General features: G+C 43.6%; 5 protein-coding genes across 6 annotated transcripts; 3 read left to right on the forward strand and 2 right to left on the reverse strand.

The window, feature by feature from the left end:
• The first annotated feature begins 48 nt into the window (after positions 1-48).
• On the forward strand, positions 49-890 carry LOC118877735 (uncharacterized). Its single transcript, XM_036817728.3, has 2 exons — positions 49-182; positions 247-890. Exons 1-2 carry the CDS (start codon positions 143-145, stop codon positions 531-533), a joined length of 327 nt encoding a protein of 108 aa, XP_036673623.1. The 5' UTR covers positions 49-142; the 3' UTR covers positions 534-890.
• On the reverse strand, positions 648-8,934 carry eIF1A (eukaryotic translation initiation factor 1A). 2 transcript variants are annotated; one of them, XM_036817726.3, is made up of 3 exons: positions 8,832-8,934; positions 8,444-8,722; positions 648-1,888 (listed from the first exon to the last, which is right to left on the reverse strand). In XM_036817726.3, the coding sequence occupies exons 2-3, from the start codon at positions 8,645-8,647 to the stop codon at positions 1,646-1,648; spliced, it is 447 nt and encodes a 148-aa protein (XP_036673621.1). In that variant the 5' UTR covers positions 8,648-8,722; positions 8,832-8,934; the 3' UTR covers positions 648-1,645. The 2 variants fall into 2 exon arrangements, with proteins under 2 accessions (XP_036673621.1, XP_036673622.1); XM_036817727.3 differs by lacking the exon at positions 8,832-8,934 and adding an exon at positions 8,789-8,807.
• On the forward strand, positions 4,020-5,497 carry LOC108018628 (trypsin-7). Its single transcript, XM_017086194.4, has one exon. It carries the CDS (start codon positions 4,317-4,319, stop codon positions 5,322-5,324), a length of 1,008 nt encoding a protein of 335 aa, XP_016941683.4. The 5' UTR covers positions 4,020-4,316; the 3' UTR covers positions 5,325-5,497.
• A 220-nt stretch (positions 8,935-9,154) lies between the features above and the next one.
• On the forward strand, positions 9,155-12,274 carry Vps39 (vacuolar protein sorting 39). Its single transcript, XM_036817649.3, has 7 exons — positions 9,155-9,314; positions 9,376-9,848; positions 9,911-10,154; positions 10,210-10,457; positions 10,512-11,395; positions 11,454-11,856; positions 11,912-12,274. The coding sequence occupies exons 1-7, from the start codon at positions 9,245-9,247 to the stop codon at positions 12,209-12,211; spliced, it is 2,622 nt and encodes an 873-aa protein (XP_036673544.3). The 5' UTR covers positions 9,155-9,244; the 3' UTR covers positions 12,212-12,274.
• A 111-nt stretch (positions 12,275-12,385) lies between these two features.
• Positions 12,386-16,402, reverse strand: LOC108018597 (homeobox protein Nkx-6.1). Its single transcript, XM_065866573.2, has 3 exons — positions 16,142-16,402; positions 13,336-14,294; positions 12,386-12,957 (listed from the first exon to the last, which is right to left on the reverse strand). The coding sequence occupies exons 2-3, from the start codon at positions 14,231-14,233 to the stop codon at positions 12,449-12,451; spliced, it is 1,407 nt and encodes a 468-aa protein (XP_065722645.2). The 5' UTR covers positions 14,234-14,294; positions 16,142-16,402; the 3' UTR covers positions 12,386-12,448.

Genomic DNA, 16,402 nt, shown 5'->3' on the forward strand with positions numbered 1-16,402 from the left:
CACTGCCTGCTTTCCGTTGGGCGCCTGCGCTTTTGAAACTTGAAATGTTAACAAACCCACCCCAAAACCGATTAAGATAACTCTGATTAGCCAATTCAAGCTGCAGTTTTTGCACAAATAGTTGATAAAGAAAATCTGTAAAATGTCTGCTTATCCCAGTGCTTCCGCCTCCCAGTCCACAGGTATAACGAATAATGAATATTTCACCAACTTTCACTGATAACTGCAATGCCCAAAACCTCTTAGGAACTTCGGACCTGGACACAGAATCCGTGGAGGTTTTGCGGGAGCGGCTCAGCACCATGAAGCGGCTGATGGCCGAGCGGACGTCCCAGCAGCAGAACAACCCGGCGACCACGGAGGAGATATTCTCCACCAAGCGCCATCGATCGGCGGGCATTATTGACGGCAACTTCCTGAGCATCGCCTTTGGCGGGGCTCTGCTGGTTATTATCACGGTTTCGGTGTATGCTTTCTACAATCTCTACCATGCCATACTCAAGAAGTTCCCATCTCGCCACGAGGAGCTGTAAACGGTGCCAAAATGTTCGGGGGTTTTCTCCACTTGAAATGTACGAGTTTCTGCATTTAATAATAAATTGTAGCTTGAATTTTAACTACGAAAGTGAAAAGACCTTGGGGGCATCTGCTGTTTTGCATTCGGGTTAATCAACGCCATTTATTGGAGTTCAACTCATACAAAAATCAATATTTTATTTTACTTTTTACATCTTTTACGTTTTCATCATTTGGTTCGAATTACAACTAAGTGGAGAAAACTGAATGCATGGACAGCAAAAACAAAAAGGGCGTTTTGGAATATGATGCTGCTATGAAAAATAATCAAAATATAACACAGGTGTACAATAAAAACAAGACATGAGACGAAATGCTGAGAAGGAACACTTTTTGGGGGGATGGAGCGCACAGAATCTTCTGGCAAAAACTCATGGATTTGATTTTGCTTACTCGCTAGCTACAATCGAAACTCTCTAACCTCCTCTCGCTGCCTATTGTTCATTATTTTATTCTTACCCTTTGTCTTAAACATTAGTGTGTTCGCTAAACTCCTATTTTATGTGTATGAGTTGTAGATTTCATTAATATGTTGTATATTTTTCTCATATAGTTCGATAGATTTGTTGGGTAAATAATAACTAATATCCGTTTGTTTTTCTTTGTTTTTTCTTTTTTAATTCAAATAATATTAGTTTAAGTTTCGCAAAGTTGCATTCCTTGCACAGTGTAACAGTTCTACTATTTGTTTTTCATAATTAGTGGTTTAAGGCGGCCATAAGTCAAACCATTTGAATTTTGGAATCCACTTGAATTTCCAAGTTCAAGAAATTTAAGAGAATATTGAACATTGAGGGGGCTAAAAATGAACTGATACTATAGTTTTGGTTTCTGTTGATAAATCTCTTTGCTATTTTGCTGTTGCTGCGCCGCTCTGTGGATGTTGGACTGGTTGGTTGTTGCTTGGATCTCGAGGAGGACTCGGGGCTACTTGCTTTCTGCTTTTTACAATTGTTTAAATTCCCTACTATTCTCGAACTGACTCTGCTGCTGCTGGTGCTGCCGAGGCGGACGTTCCAGCCGCTCCCGCCGTCGTCGTCCCTCCCGGCGCCACTTTGTTTCTTGTTAATCAGATGTTGTCAACGGAGTCGGCATCATCCTCCGAGCTGATCTCATCGCCGAACTCGATGTCCTCGTCGAAGCCATCCTCCACGAATGTGACCGTCTCGTTGATGCGCACGGACTCGGGGAACTCGCCGTAGGTCTTCAGATTCCTGGCCTCGTCAGGAGTGTACTTCAGGATCACATCTGCCTTTGAGTCCTGGTAGTCACGCAATCCCACCAATATGATGTCGCCTTGGTTAATCCACACCTGAAACAGCAAACAGAAAACATGATCAAACAATGTTATCTAGTTTTTTATACCCGCTATTTTTGTTTTGGGAAAGACCACAACGAATCGCTTTCTTTGTTTTATGAGTAACTCTTTGGGGAAAAAGCAAACTCAATTTTGCAGCTTGTATTCTGTGTAATAGATAAAAGATAACTGATCTATGGCGCACAGCGACTCCATTTCGCGAATTTCACAAAAGAGTGAAACGAATGGCCATGCAAAATGACCTTGGAAAAAGTGTGGCAAACACAAGAAGGTTCCATTTTATGAGAAAGTTATGTGAAATACAGAAATCCATGGTCATTTCTAGGACGATTTCGCAAGAGGAGGGAAAAGAGCTCACGTGAGCTGAGGAGTAATTAAATCCCCGTGGATCACAATCAGTACTTGAAGTAAAACATCAAACATTGATAAATCAAAGATTAAAACGGCTAGCCAACCACAAGGCACTCCACCAAAACGAGTTCACCGTCACATAGAGAAGATAAATTGGCACGCTGAATGAAACGCGTAATAGTGGTTAATTCCACGAAAGACGGAGAATTTTTCTACCGACGAGATAAGACACTCCAATCACGGGCTAACCGAATTTTGGTAGCGATGGTACTGATAAGAAAGTCGTTCTGCAATATAAATAACAAGACTCTTGAGCAAACATTTCCTTAATCGGATGCGAATAAACGAGGAGGCCTGACAACTGATTGAGATACCCCCTCATTGTGACGTCAAGCAAAAGATTGGAGAAGTAGGAAGTGCAAATTGCAGTCAAACCTGAGGTACTGATGAGAACACCCCCCTGTAAATGTAATCTTACTCAACTGAAAGAGTCGATGACCTAGGACAAGTTGCACTTGTTGAGTGATTCAAAGCCCATTCATAAATTCACTTCCCAAAAGCTACTTCCTGCCAGTAGCACTACGCTAGAGGGGGGGCAATATAAATTCCAATGCCACGACTAGATGACACATATATAGAATCTGTTGACCACGTAAGGATCGATAAGCGACGATACCCAGTGGTGGCTTTAAAGTAAATTGAACGGAATCGACGCCACTGTCGAATAATTCCCGCATTACGTATGTGCTGGAAATAAATAACCATTTTGGGCCCTCGGTGAACTTTGGAGTATTTATCATCCATTAAACGGGTGGCGTCGAGTCGCGCTTCCATCCTGCTATCTGTTCCATTACGTATTCCCTACCGTTGTGGAAACCCAACACGATAGATCATGCCCGAAAGAATCGTGACTAAATTGAATCGAAATTGCCATTTTACGATGGGTAGCAGATAAGTATTGGGCACATTCCCCCATCCGAGAACCCAACTTTCTGGGAAGCACCCGATTCCTCGACTGATTGTACGGCAGTGTGCCAATGAGTAAGTTAACGAGTGTGTGTGATCCGTCAGAGGTTTGGCATTCGAGGCAGCAGGTCTTTATAGACTATACATAGCTACAGGCATCATTGAACTTCATATGGCTATCAGGCAGTTTGCACTGGTTTGCTCTGTTTGAGAGGTAAAATTTTCGTTTCTCCACAGACGGACTTCTGTAAGAGGTTAAAATCAGTTAAATTAGTACTCTACTTTCAATTTATTATGAGTTTTCAATTTATGAACTCCCATATGTTTAATCAACGATAATACGTTCATGGGTTTAACCACTTATTCGGCATAATTCTATGTGTCATAAACATTCCTACACTGAAAAACTAACATAAATAAAAAAATACTGGTAATTCCGAAATAAAATATTTGTCAATCGGTTAAATACCAATGAACCCATGAGAATTATCTTCCCACGCTGTCCTTATCTGCGAAACAAGTACGCACTTCTCTTACATAATAAAAGCTAGTGTAGATTAGGACCGATCAGAGAGCTATCATCTCCACGTAGGGCATTCCTGAGCAAGACATACCCTATACTTGAATCTTAGACAGGCGATTGGCACTCGCCAAAATTCTGCTATCTCAACTCGACACTGATAACGAACCATATATGGGGGGCAGGTAGCTCGCTCCCGCTTTCTTGAATCCGATAAGAAGCCACCAACCACAATTTGGGGAGGGCGACTCTCTCCAGAGTTGTTCTCCCTATAAATACAACACTCACTCGCCTGCAACGGGCAAATCTAAAATCGGCAGCAAGCAAGAAACACCTGAGCAAAAAAAACGAAAGACACGGCAAAATCGGGCCGAATAAAGTGAATTCCATGATAAAGCGAAACGGAATACAAGTGAAGTGCTATCGATACGCCAGAACAAGGGCGAAGAGCTAAAGAAGTCGCGACCGGAATCCCCTAAAGAACCGTCGCGCCTCCACAATCCAAAAGACCGAACCCTAACCGTCAAAATTACTTACTATTACCCTCCGAATTCGTGCGGCGCGTGCAACCAGAGTGAGGACATCATGCTCTTATCCTACCGATGCATCTACTCGGTGCTGCTGTCCACCATAGCCAGTATTATGGTGGTCCTCAGCTCTGCATCCTCCGGCTCCATGCAGCTGCCCACCGTTCGCAAGTGCGGCGGTGGCGTCAGCTCCACGGGAGCAGCCCACACTATGGCCATGAACTTGGCGGCCTACGGGCTGCTGGAGAACCGGATTAGCACTCTGGAAGCACCGCGACAAACGCACTGGAGCAAGAAGTTCCTGGCCAAGCGGGAAGCGACTCCACATTCAGCGCCCTATGTGGTCAGCATCCAGATGATGACACCGGATCAAGGACTGGTCCACTACTGTGCCGGCACTGTGATCAACGAGCACTGGATCCTGACGGCGGCCCACTGCCTCAGTTCACCGCAGGCGGTGGAGAACTCCGTCATTGTGGCGGGCAGTCACGACATCCACGATCAGAAGGGAGAGGCGACCAACATCCAAATGCGACACATCGACTACTACGTGCGCCATGAGCTCTACTTGGGCGGAGTTAATCCCTACGACATTGCTCTGATCTACACCAAGGAGCCACTGGTCTTCGACGACTATGTCCAGCCAGCCACGTTGCCGGAGCAGGATGCTCAGCCGGAGGGTTATGGAACTCTTTACGGCTGGGGCAATGTCTCGATGACGGCTGTGCCCAACTATCCACATCGCCTGCAGGAGGCCAACATGCCCATCTTGGACATGGAGCTCTGCGAACAGATCCTCGCCCGCTCCGGCCTGCAGCTGCACGAGACCAATCTGTGCACTGGTCCACTGACTGGAGGCGTTAGCATCTGCACCGCCGACTCCGGCGGTCCGCTGATCCAACAGTGCTGCGAAGAGCACTTCGAACGAGCCAACATCGTCATCGGCATCGTGTCCTGGGGCAAGATGCCCTGCGGCCAAAAGAACGCCCCCTCGGTCTTTGTCCGTGTCTCTGCTTTTACTGACTGGATCAATGAGGTCATCAGCACGGCCACCCGGATCATTTAGGATGATCATTGGAAAGGAATGAGCGCTCGAATGTGAAGATATCGAAAAAATTAAATATACAAACGAAAAAAAAAAACACAAAAGATTGAAAAACCCAAAGAAAAATTTAGATTCTCTATATAATCTCACTAGGCAATTAAGATGAACAAATATAGAATTATATACTGCCCTGATTCTTGTAATTTAAGACTTAGTTTAAGCTTACAAAAAAAACTGAATAAAATGTTGAATATATTTAAATGGAAAAAAACGCCACCACTGTCTTTTTATTTTTAGCTAATCTAGATAAAGAAAAGGGGATAAAAATAGAATTCATATGACCCATTTTATCCCACAGTTATGATATCACATGGAAGTAAGAATAGTTATCTTATTTTTCGACTAAAATAGCTCAACAAATAAGAACCAAAATAGAAATATGGATCTCCAAGTTAGGTCCGAATTAAATTGCGCAGATTTTTATTAGAAAAGTGCGTTTGCACCGTTCTTGGCACTTCAGGCCAGTCGAAAGTAATTGTGAAATAAGCTGGGGCCCTCGGCCAGATAAGAATATGCGATATATTCCCAATTCTGTTGCCGGGCGGGGAGCAGGCGGAGTTTTGGGGGGCAAAAGCACAACTCACCTGGCGCCTTCCACGCATTAGTCATGCTCCCACTGTCTGGCCGAAAAAAATGGCAAATTGAGAGCATGTTACGACTGTCAGATTAGGATCTGCGACTTGATTAACAGGGAGCTCATAAAGACAGCTAAATTGGGGCCATCAGCTGACTACTGGGTGATTGACAGACATTTGAGGACAGCCTGTGCAAAGATACATATAACTCTTTTTACTACCACGAAAATGGGGTCTACACTCTAGACATCTGAGAGCTAGCTCGTTGAACCTTGAGACCAAACCCACCGTTGCACTTTGAGCCCTCGAGAACTGAGTAATTGGGGGAGAAACAAGGTATAATTCCGCACTTCCAGGAATTATCAAATAATTCACTTTGACAGATGGTCTAGGAAAGTCCCATAAGGTATTCCAATTCCATGATATGATCAAATCAATTAGAAGGCATTTTCATGGATAAAAGATAAGGAATAAAATAAAATAATTGTATTTTTTCAGATAGGAAAGGGGATACATTTATAATCGCTGGGTTTTCAATTTTAGAATGCGTCAGAATGGTTACGTGTACTTCCTAGTTTTATTTCAAAATTATTTTTTACAAATTTTTAGCCCTAGAAATTAAAAAGAAAGTTTTACTTAAAGAAAAGTGTGCTTTTTATCTCTTAAAAAAGATTAGAACTGAACCACATAATTTTAACAGTGAGTTCGCCAATAAAGTCCTTAGGCAACCTACTTGAAAGATAAGGACCTGACTTAATGGTAATTAAGACACGTGCACTGGGTGCCTAAAATTGTATAACTATTCATTATGTGATCATGTGAGATTACAAATCCATTTATGGAAAACATAAAATTGCGTCGCTTGAAAATATAATTACGTTTTCTTTCAGTCATGACTTTTGACAGAAGATAAGATAAATGCCAATAAATGCCAAAGACCAAATTCTATCAAAGAATAATTGCCAAGTCAGGATGTTGTAGGGGGTTAATTTTATGGCGGAGCACGTGTTTAAAAATTCTTTCACCGTGTTTATTTCAAATTGCATATGAAACCAAAAACGAGGTAATGGTGCACTATCTTACCTTAAACAACAGGTGACTTTCTATTATAATCTATGTCGAATAATCTTTTTTATAATCAATTTATTTATTGCATTTATAAAGATAGTGAAATCCAAAACCTATCGTCTGAATTCATAGGAAATCCTAGTGCAAAAATAGATCACTATCTCTGTTTTGTTTTCGCAAGGCCAACTCCGATTTCGATCGGTTTATTTGCATTTACAGTGCCTCCCATATCGCAATTAACCTGAGACATGTTTTTCACTGTCTAGGAATTTTCCTTGCGTTGCCTCTCTTTGTTTATAACTTCATATGCTTGATTTGTTCGCTTCGATTGGACTCCACTTCTGGTGTTGTATATTTACTTGACACCTACAAGAGCCTAAAGCCGTACGTCACTACTTACTCGCGATTCTTGACGTAGTCGATTTGGAATCTTATTTATGACGCCCGTCTCCTGCGGGGTGAAGCACCATCAAAAATTTGACATGTGCTCATACCTTTCGGAAGAATTGATATAATCGGTTTGGGAGCGAACTCGACCAAGGCTAACTCAGGTAGATGATAAGGAAAAACTGCAATTGCAGACCTACTTTATAAGTAACCTGCATTGTTGAAAGGAATAAAGGCGGGAGTTTTCGCGGTAGTTTTCAGGTAACTCAAATTTGTATTCATATTCAGGAAGTATACATACAAATATTAGTATTTATATAAGATGTTTCGTATTCCTTTGCTGCAAAACTAATCATTTTCAACAGGATGTCGTTCGTTCATAGTGATCTATTATATCCCTAATTTAGTTTTGTATTCGAAAACTTCAAATTAATCATTCAATGGCATTAAAATCACGATTTTTTAAGGCTTTAAAAAATAATTTCATATTTATAAGTTATGACTGTCAAAGTCCCACGTTTTTTTTAGGTGAGATGTAAATATACAAACTGACAATAAATATGTTATTTAATTTATTTGACATACTATCCGTAAGAAATAAGATGTTGGGGCACCCTGTATTTGCAATGCTAATGTTTTGCTTTTAACTATGTGTGTACATATGGTACATAGGCACTTGAGTATTATTAATCAGTTGTCCCTCTTCTCCCCTTCCCGCCTACGCCCCTTTGTTAAGGCATTCGCACAAGGACGATGACACCCACTCAATGAAAGAGAATGGCCAACAAAGAGAGCCAAATACGAGATGGCAAGGCCACAGTTAGGGCCATAAAAAGCGAATTAGATGGGGACTACCGAAAAAAATCAAAAATTTTACATGAAGGCTGCATTTTTGCAAAACAATAATGTAAATACGTAGCATTCGCTGGCAATCAATGCCAGATTGGCCTAAGAGAGTGGATAAAGAGAGTGGCTCGCAAGTTAAGGGAGCACTGCTCCCCAATTTAAGAGAACGCAGACAAAAGACAGCGACTGCGACTGTGAACTCACCTTCTTGCGAAGTTTCCCCCGAATGTGACACAGGCGTTTGACGCCATCGAAGCACATTGCCTCCAGACGACCGTTGCCCAGCATCTTGGTCACCTGCGCGTACTCCTGCTGATCCTCCTTGAAGATCAGCTCTCGCTTCTCGAACTCGTTCTCGTTCTTACCACGACGACGATTCTTGCCACCTTTTCCTTTATTCTTGGGCATTTTGCTTGTTCTTCGCTCTTGCTGATGTGCTGCTTTCTACGGCTGTTGTCGCTGCTGTCTGCGGTGTTGTCGACGCTGATTCGGAGACAAATTAAAACCGTTAATAACCGACTGCACTAGGCGCATATCAATGTAACGAACATATTTAACACGAGTAATCCCAATCGAACTGCTCCAAACTTACAATTTTGTCAAATGTAAATGTGACAATTTCGCCTCGCTAAAGTGAAAAGAGCGGTTCCGCACGGAACCAGTGTTGTATATCGAACTGGTGCTATCGATAACGGGCAAGGGTCTGGCAGCACTGGTTCGAAAATATCGATAGTATCCGTTATTTTTTAATTTAATTTAAAATTTAATTAAAATGGATAATTTTAAACACAAAAAATATTTAACCTTGTTTTATTATAAAAAATAGAAAACATTTTTAAAGAGGGATTACTCCTCTATCAAAACATAAGCACCGATTTATGAACATCTGATTTGTATATATCGATAACAACGTTAGGGGCACTCCCGCTCTAATGTTTATAAGCTTTGTAGAAAAATAAATTTCGACGGAGGAATTTCCAAACCCAACCCTCGGAATTCGCCAGGATGCACCAGGCCTACAGTGTTCACTCCATCCTGAAGCAAGGCGTGCAGATAGAGTCCATAGCGGCGTATGGTCGGTGCGAAAATCAGGAGTCCACTAATCAATACTCACCGGGTGCATTGTTCCCTTTCAGGCAACCATGTCATTTTGGGCACCCGCAGCGGGCAGCTCATCATGTACTCCGTGGACGAGGAGACCGGCGTGGACATGCGGATGTTCAACAAAAACTTCAGCCGGAAGCCAATCACCCAAATGGAGGTGATTGCATCGGAGAACCTGCTCTTCGTCCTCACCGACAACCTGGTGCAGGTGTGCGACATCAGAAGGATCGAGAGCAACTTCGCCTTTATGCACAGTGCCCCGGACACAAAGGGCTGCACTCTGTTCACCATGGACGTGGACACGCCCAAGTCCATAACCGGGCGGGTGGCCACTTTGATACGCGTGTGCTGTGCCATCCGTCGGCGCCTAGTGTTCTTCTTCTGGAAGGAGGACAAACTGAACTCGCTGGAACTGAGCATTGAACTGAGTGATGTGCCCAGGAGCCTTTGCTGGGTGGGCCATGCAGTCTGCGTGGGCTACAAGGACGAATATGTGGTCTACGATGTGAGAGATGCACTCAAAACGTGGGAACCTTGTGTTTAAATTCCCTTCATTTGCTCTTTTAGATATCTGGAACGTCACCAAAGAAACACGACCTGTTCCTAACCTCCTCCACCATTAGCAGAGATCCCTGCATCTGCCTCATCCGAAATAATATGCTGGGCATCTCCAAGGACAGCTTTCTCGTTTCAGTAGATCCAAATCAGTACAAGGAATCCACTGATAGCTCCACTGACTTGCGACCGGGGGGCATGGAGAGCAATAGTTCCATGGCTCCGCTGCTCTGGTCAAGCCCCTTGCTAGATTTGGGTAGTAAACAAATATTTCCACTCCTGCACTCTTTCATAAATCTTTTAAATTACAGTCTGGGATGAGCCATATGCCGTGGGTCGGGTAAACAATGCCATCGAGGTACGCAGCCTGGTGGGCAAGGACACCCTGGTCCAGACCATTCCCGAGCTGCAGAAAACAAAGTTCCTGGTCCATGCCGACAAGGGAACCATTTTTGCAGCCGCCACCTCAGAGCTTTGGTGCATTCGAATGGTGGATATTCGCGCCCAGCGTCAACAGTTGCTCCAGCAAAAGAAGTTCCAACTGGCCATAGAGCTGACGGTGAGTTGGATAAAGAGATATTTCCAACTCGATTGTTTTATCCATTATTTTCAGCAAATATCTGATGAACCAGCCGGGGATCGAGAACAAACCATTCGCCAAATACACATGCTCTACGCCAAGGAGCTCTTCACCAACAAGGAGTACTCGGCGGCCATGAAGGAGTTCGAAAAGGCATCCATAGACCCTTATGACGTGATAAGACTGTTTCCCAGTTTGGTGCCTGAGCCCAAGTCCGGCCCCGAGGACATTGCCGTGCCCAAGTCTAGTGCACCAGCGCTGGAGGACAGCGACCTGGAGGACGCCTACATGGCTCTGATCGAGTACCTTGCACTGGCTCGCCAGCGGGAGGTGGTCAAGCTGCGCGACACCAAGAGTAGTTCGAAGTCCCTGTTGGAGATTATCGATACGACGTTGCTGAAGTGCTACCTGCAGACAAACGACTCGCTGGTGGCACCTCTCCTGCGACTCAACCAGTGCCACCTGGAGGAGTCGGAGAATACCCTCAAAAAGCACAACAAGATATCGGAGCTGATCATTCTCTATCAGATGAAGGGCAAGCACAAGGATGCCCTTAAACTGCTCCGAGAGCAGGCCAGCATCGAGGGATCGGTGCTGCAGGGTCGCAAGCGTACAATACGTTATCTGCAGGAACTGGGCGGTGATCACCTGCCGCTGATATTTGAGTTTGCCGATTGGGTATTGAAGGAAAGTCCCGAAGAAGGTCTATCCATTTTCACCGACGAACTTATTGAGGTGGAGTCCCTGCCACGCGCCAAAGTCCTGGACTTTTTGATCAGCAAGCACAAGGCACTGGTCACTCCCTATCTAGAGCATGTGATCACTGAGTGGAAGGATAGTAACACCCTGCTACACAATGTGCTGCTCAAACAATATCGCGAGCAGGTGCAGCGTCTTATGGCCCAGCAGGAAAAAGGGTGAGAATTTGTCATTCTACGGGATAAAAAATTTCAATTGAAATCTTATGCTTTCTAGTGAGGAAGTTCCCGAACTAATTCCTATACGGGCCAAGCTCTACAAGATGCTGGAGGAGTCCAATGACTATTCGCCAGATCGCGTCCTAGAGGAGTTCCCCACCAATATGCTGCTGGAGGAGCGTGCCCTCATTCTGGGCCGGCTCAAGAAGCACGATAAGGTGCTGTCCATCTATATAAATATTCTGGGCGATGTGGCCAAGGCAACGTCCTATGCGCAAGCCAACTTCAAGGACGATGAAAAGATATTTCACACGCTTGTCAAGTGCATAATGGTACCACCAACTGAGCCGCCCTATGAGGGCGTCACCCTGCATCCGGATTTCGTTGAAGTGAATCGAGAGGTTCTTCTGGACTTGCTCAATACCTACGCCACCAAAATCGACCCTTTCGATATCTTTGAGGTGATCTTAGCATGGAGTGTGTATACTTTTGGTACTAATTCTCCGTTTATTGTAGTACCTTCCCGATGACATGCCCATGCCCCAGCTGGAGAAATACATCGAGAAGTCGATACGTAAGAAAATGGCTGACAAGCACCAGATGCAGATGATGTGCGGCCTTTTGGAGGCGGAGAGCAACCGTTTAGAAGCCGCTTTGGAGGCTCAGCGAAACATTAGCTTTGAATTAAACGAGTTTAGCGTGTGTCCCGAGTGCAAGAAACGCTTTCCCCCCCAGTCCGCCTTTGTACGCTACCCGAACGGGCAGATTGTGCACCTCTCCTGTCATGCTCGCATTGCGAGGGCTGCTGAACAATAAATAAATACTCTCATGTGATAACTGATCAATGTATAAAGTGCTAATTAAATGTAATTGTCTATATCCGTGTGGCAGGACTCCTTGGAGAGTCTAACTAAAATCCTAGTATAATATAATAGTATAAATAATATAAAGTTTCTGATAAAAAACACGCAGAGCTAAAGAAAACCCATATTGTACATATTTATTCGGCTATATTTACAGAAAACTTGCTTTGCCACGCCACGCCAGTGGTGTTTAGGCCTCTTCGCTGCCATCCATGAGACTGTCGCCATCCAGGGAGTCGTTGCAGATGGACAGATCCGACTCGGATTGCGCCCGACTCAGCGGCGGCATGACGCCGGAAAGCGAGAGAGAGTGCTTGCTATCTTCATTGTCTTCCTCCTGCAGACTGGGCGAGGCTGCACTGCATCCGGTTGTGAGATCCGTGGACGCCGAGTGGGCTGGATTGGCAGCCACGGACACCTGGTTGCCCAGGATCGCCGAGCCCGGCAGCTGAGTCTGTCGTATCAGAGCGAGTCGTTGTTGCGTGAGTTCCAGGTGGTGCTTGCGCCACTTGATCCGCCTGTTCTGGAACCAAACCTTAACCTGCGCCTCCGTCAGCTTGAGTGTGTGGGCGAGGTAGAGCCTCTCCGGCCCAACCATGTACTGTTGCCTCTCGAACTCCGCCTCCAGGCATTCCAACTGCTCTGGGGTAAAAATTGTCCTGACGCGCTTGTTCTTCAGTGCACTTTTCTTATGGGAGTCTGTGGGATATTAGGAAGGATGGTAGGGTAAAGAGTCATTATAGCGATTTATTTTTGACTTGAATTTGTTGAATTTAAAAGTATTATTATAAAACGGTTTTAATACTTTTGTAGATATAATAAAGCTGAATATTTATTTGCTAAGAATATAAAATACACTTTCTCGTTTCGTGTCGAAAAAAAACTCAAGACTATTTCCCTTTTTAAAAAACAAACTGAAGAGCACTTCCAACTTGATTTCAAGAACGTTTTTTCTTGAATAAGTGAGAAGACAAGTTCTTAAATTGAAATCTTTTAATCTAGACATTTTTCCGTTCTAAACCCTAAAACCCTAGATGTTAATATGAAATGCTTTAACTCTAGTCAACTATAACTTACCCGACTTAAGTTTCTCGCGCTGGAAGCTCAGTGAGGCCTGTTGCTGGGCGTGGTGTTGCTGGTGGAGCTGCTGCAGGCTCTGGAGAGCAGAGGGAGCGGCTCCCACGGCGGCGGCCACAGCGGCGAAACCTGACTGATGAGGATGCGGATGTGGATGTCCACCGTGAAGGTAACGTCCACTGCCGGCCACGATATCACAATTAAAGTTGTTTACACTCTGGCTGTTGTTGTTGTTGCTGCTGCTGCTGCTCGTGTTGCTCGTGTAGCACTTGTTGTTGTCGTCGGCAATGTTGTTGTTGTCGTGCAGGGAGAGATTGATGGCATTGTTGTAGTCCTTGCGTTGGCTCTGCAGGCCCAAAATGGCGGCGATGGTGAAGGACTTGCCCACGTCGAGGGAGGAATGCGCCGCTGCCGCCTCGATGAGCTGCGCGTGCGACGTCGCAGTGGCGGCCGCCGCCAACTGTTCCCGGTGGTTGCTGTTGCTGCTGCTGTGGCAGCTGTTGTTGCTGCTGCTGTTGCTGTTGTTGCCGGTGGTGTTGTTGTTGTTGCTGTTGCTGCTGCTCCCTGTTGTCGGTGGGTGGTGGTGGTTGTTGGGGTGGAGCTGCTGTTGCTGTTGCTGATGATGATGTTGCTGCTGTTGCAGCTGATGATTATGTTGCTGCTGCTGCTGCTGCTGGTGCTCCATTTGGTATGAACTCTGACCCGCCGAGACGACGGCCGCCGCTGCTGCAGCCGCTGCCAGCGCATGATGATGATGCGGTTGACCATGTGCCGGGATGCCCCCGCCCAGGCTGGCCAATCCGCCGACACCCGACCCCCCGCCACTGGCCTGTGTGTTATGCAATGCCAGGAAGTGCGACAAGGGATTTGCGTGATATTTGGAAGGATTCTGCAGCATGCTTAGGTATTTGCCACTGTCTCCAAGTTGTCGTCTGCCTCTGGCCTCTGGGATTCGGTCTCTGCGAATGGGAGAAATGCCTTGCTTTAATTGTTACACAGTTGCAAGCTGCCAGGTGTCAACGACTCCCCGATTAAATCCACAATTAAGTGAAATGTGATCCCTGCCTGGTGAAATTGCCCGACCATGAAGTGCTTGGTCAGCAGTGGTCTGAGATGGGACAATGGAAACACAACTGGTTAGGACTGTCCCCTACCTTATGTATTTTCCCTAAGCACAGCAAAGAAAACTGACTAAATTGTGTTACTTTCTCTAACACTTTAAGATAATATTATCAAAGGAGTACCAAACGAAAACCTATGTAGATATGACAAATATTTAAAAAATGTATTGGTAGTCTTAAGTTAAATTCTTAACTTAAAACTTAAATCCAGTTTTAGCATGCTTACTTAGTTTAGAATTTTAGACTGAAAATTAGAAAAGTGCTTAAAAAAGTTTTCCTTTTTAAAAATCAGCTTTTACTTTTAGATTTAAATGACTTAACAATATTAAATAAGATGTCAATGAACTTAAATCATTTTAAATTTATAGACAAAAAGTGGAACATTTTCTATCGACACAAATAATTTGTGTTAATCAAGATCAAAAAAAAATTTAATTTTTTGTTAGGATGGTTCTTAACTTGTCTTAAAAAAGAACAGCTCTTTCAACAGGCTTTTCTAGACTATTTTGTTAATAAACAAAACCTCAAGCCAAAAGACCCTTTTCGAACTTATATAAATTCTGATTTTTTAATGAAGCTAATGATAATGATTTTTGATTAGTGTAGCAAATCGCCCTCTTAGCGGTGCATTCATTTGCTTAATTGCAGCTCCTCTCGCTCGCACGCATTCCCCAGCTGAACCTGAATCGGTTTGTGGCAATGTGATATCCTAATTGAGACCTTGTCACAGTTTGCTGCTTCATTGTGGCTGCCGCAAGAGCTGCTCCTTGTGTTGCCGATGAAGTTGCTCTCCCAGGTGCGTGAGGCATCCCAGGTAACAGCCATCAACTCGGTTGTCTCCATTGTTTGTGCTGCTGGCCAAATATGCGGATGCCTCGAGCTGCATTTAAGCTGATTTAACTAAACAGCTGGAGCTCACTAACGTCGTGTGCCAGCCAAATGAGCTTCATTAGGCGAATGCAAATTGGGTGTAACAAGTGGATTTCACACACATTCCGCATGGGAATGTCAAGGGACACAAACTAACTGCATTAATTCTGAAGCTCTTTCCGAGACAAATTCTAAGAAATTTCCCTTTCTTCCTGATTTTTTAATATTTTTATCTTTAATAAGTTTTTAAAAACGTTAAATATTGCAAATCTTTTAATTTTCAAAACAAAAAAGCCATTTTAAAATAAACGGCGAAAACCAAGAGAAGTAACATAGATGAGGAAAACGGTTCTAACTAATAATATACAAAAACTAAAATATATTTAACAAATATTTAAAACGTAGCTTAAGCAATTAGAAATTTGTTGTGATGTTTATGAAGATCATTATTAATAGAATTTACATTTTTTCAAAACAATCTTTGGATCTTTGGCTTACTCGAGACATATCAAGATATCGGAAAAACACCTTGGAATAAAAAACTATGAGGAAAGGATCACAAACTTATAAAGTTTTCAGCTAAAAAAATTGTATGTATAAAAAGGGTAATGAAATAATGTAATGTGCAAATCTTAAAAGGGTATTTTGTTTTTATCTATAACAAATTGACTAATGTTTATAAAGAAAATATTAAAAACAGTTTTTATTATGTCATACAAATAATTACAATTCGTTTTAAAGAAATGTGTTCAATAAAAACGCCGTCGGTCTTTGTTTAGGACAATTAATACTTTTCTATTACTACATGCACTAACCTTTTTTATAAATCAAGTACCAAGAGCATCGAATTCAATTTGAGGTGTGATTGCTAACAAAGATAATCCAAAATGTTTCAATTTTCACAATTATTTGCACAAAATGGTGTTACAATCCGCAAACTAAGTCCTTCCGACGGCACTGCAAAATTTGTTGCCTACAGTTCTGCGCCTTATTTTCGGCTATAACGGAATTCGCACAGGAAATCGAAGTGAAAGTCGGGGGAAACTTTTACAACCGGAAACACATGCGAACGCGAA

The sequence above is a fragment of the Drosophila suzukii genome, chromosome 3, assembly GCF_043229965.1.
Source record: "Drosophila suzukii chromosome 3, CBGP_Dsuzu_IsoJpt1.0, whole genome shotgun sequence".
Taxonomy (NCBI): Eukaryota; Metazoa; Arthropoda; class Insecta; order Diptera; family Drosophilidae; genus Drosophila; species Drosophila suzukii.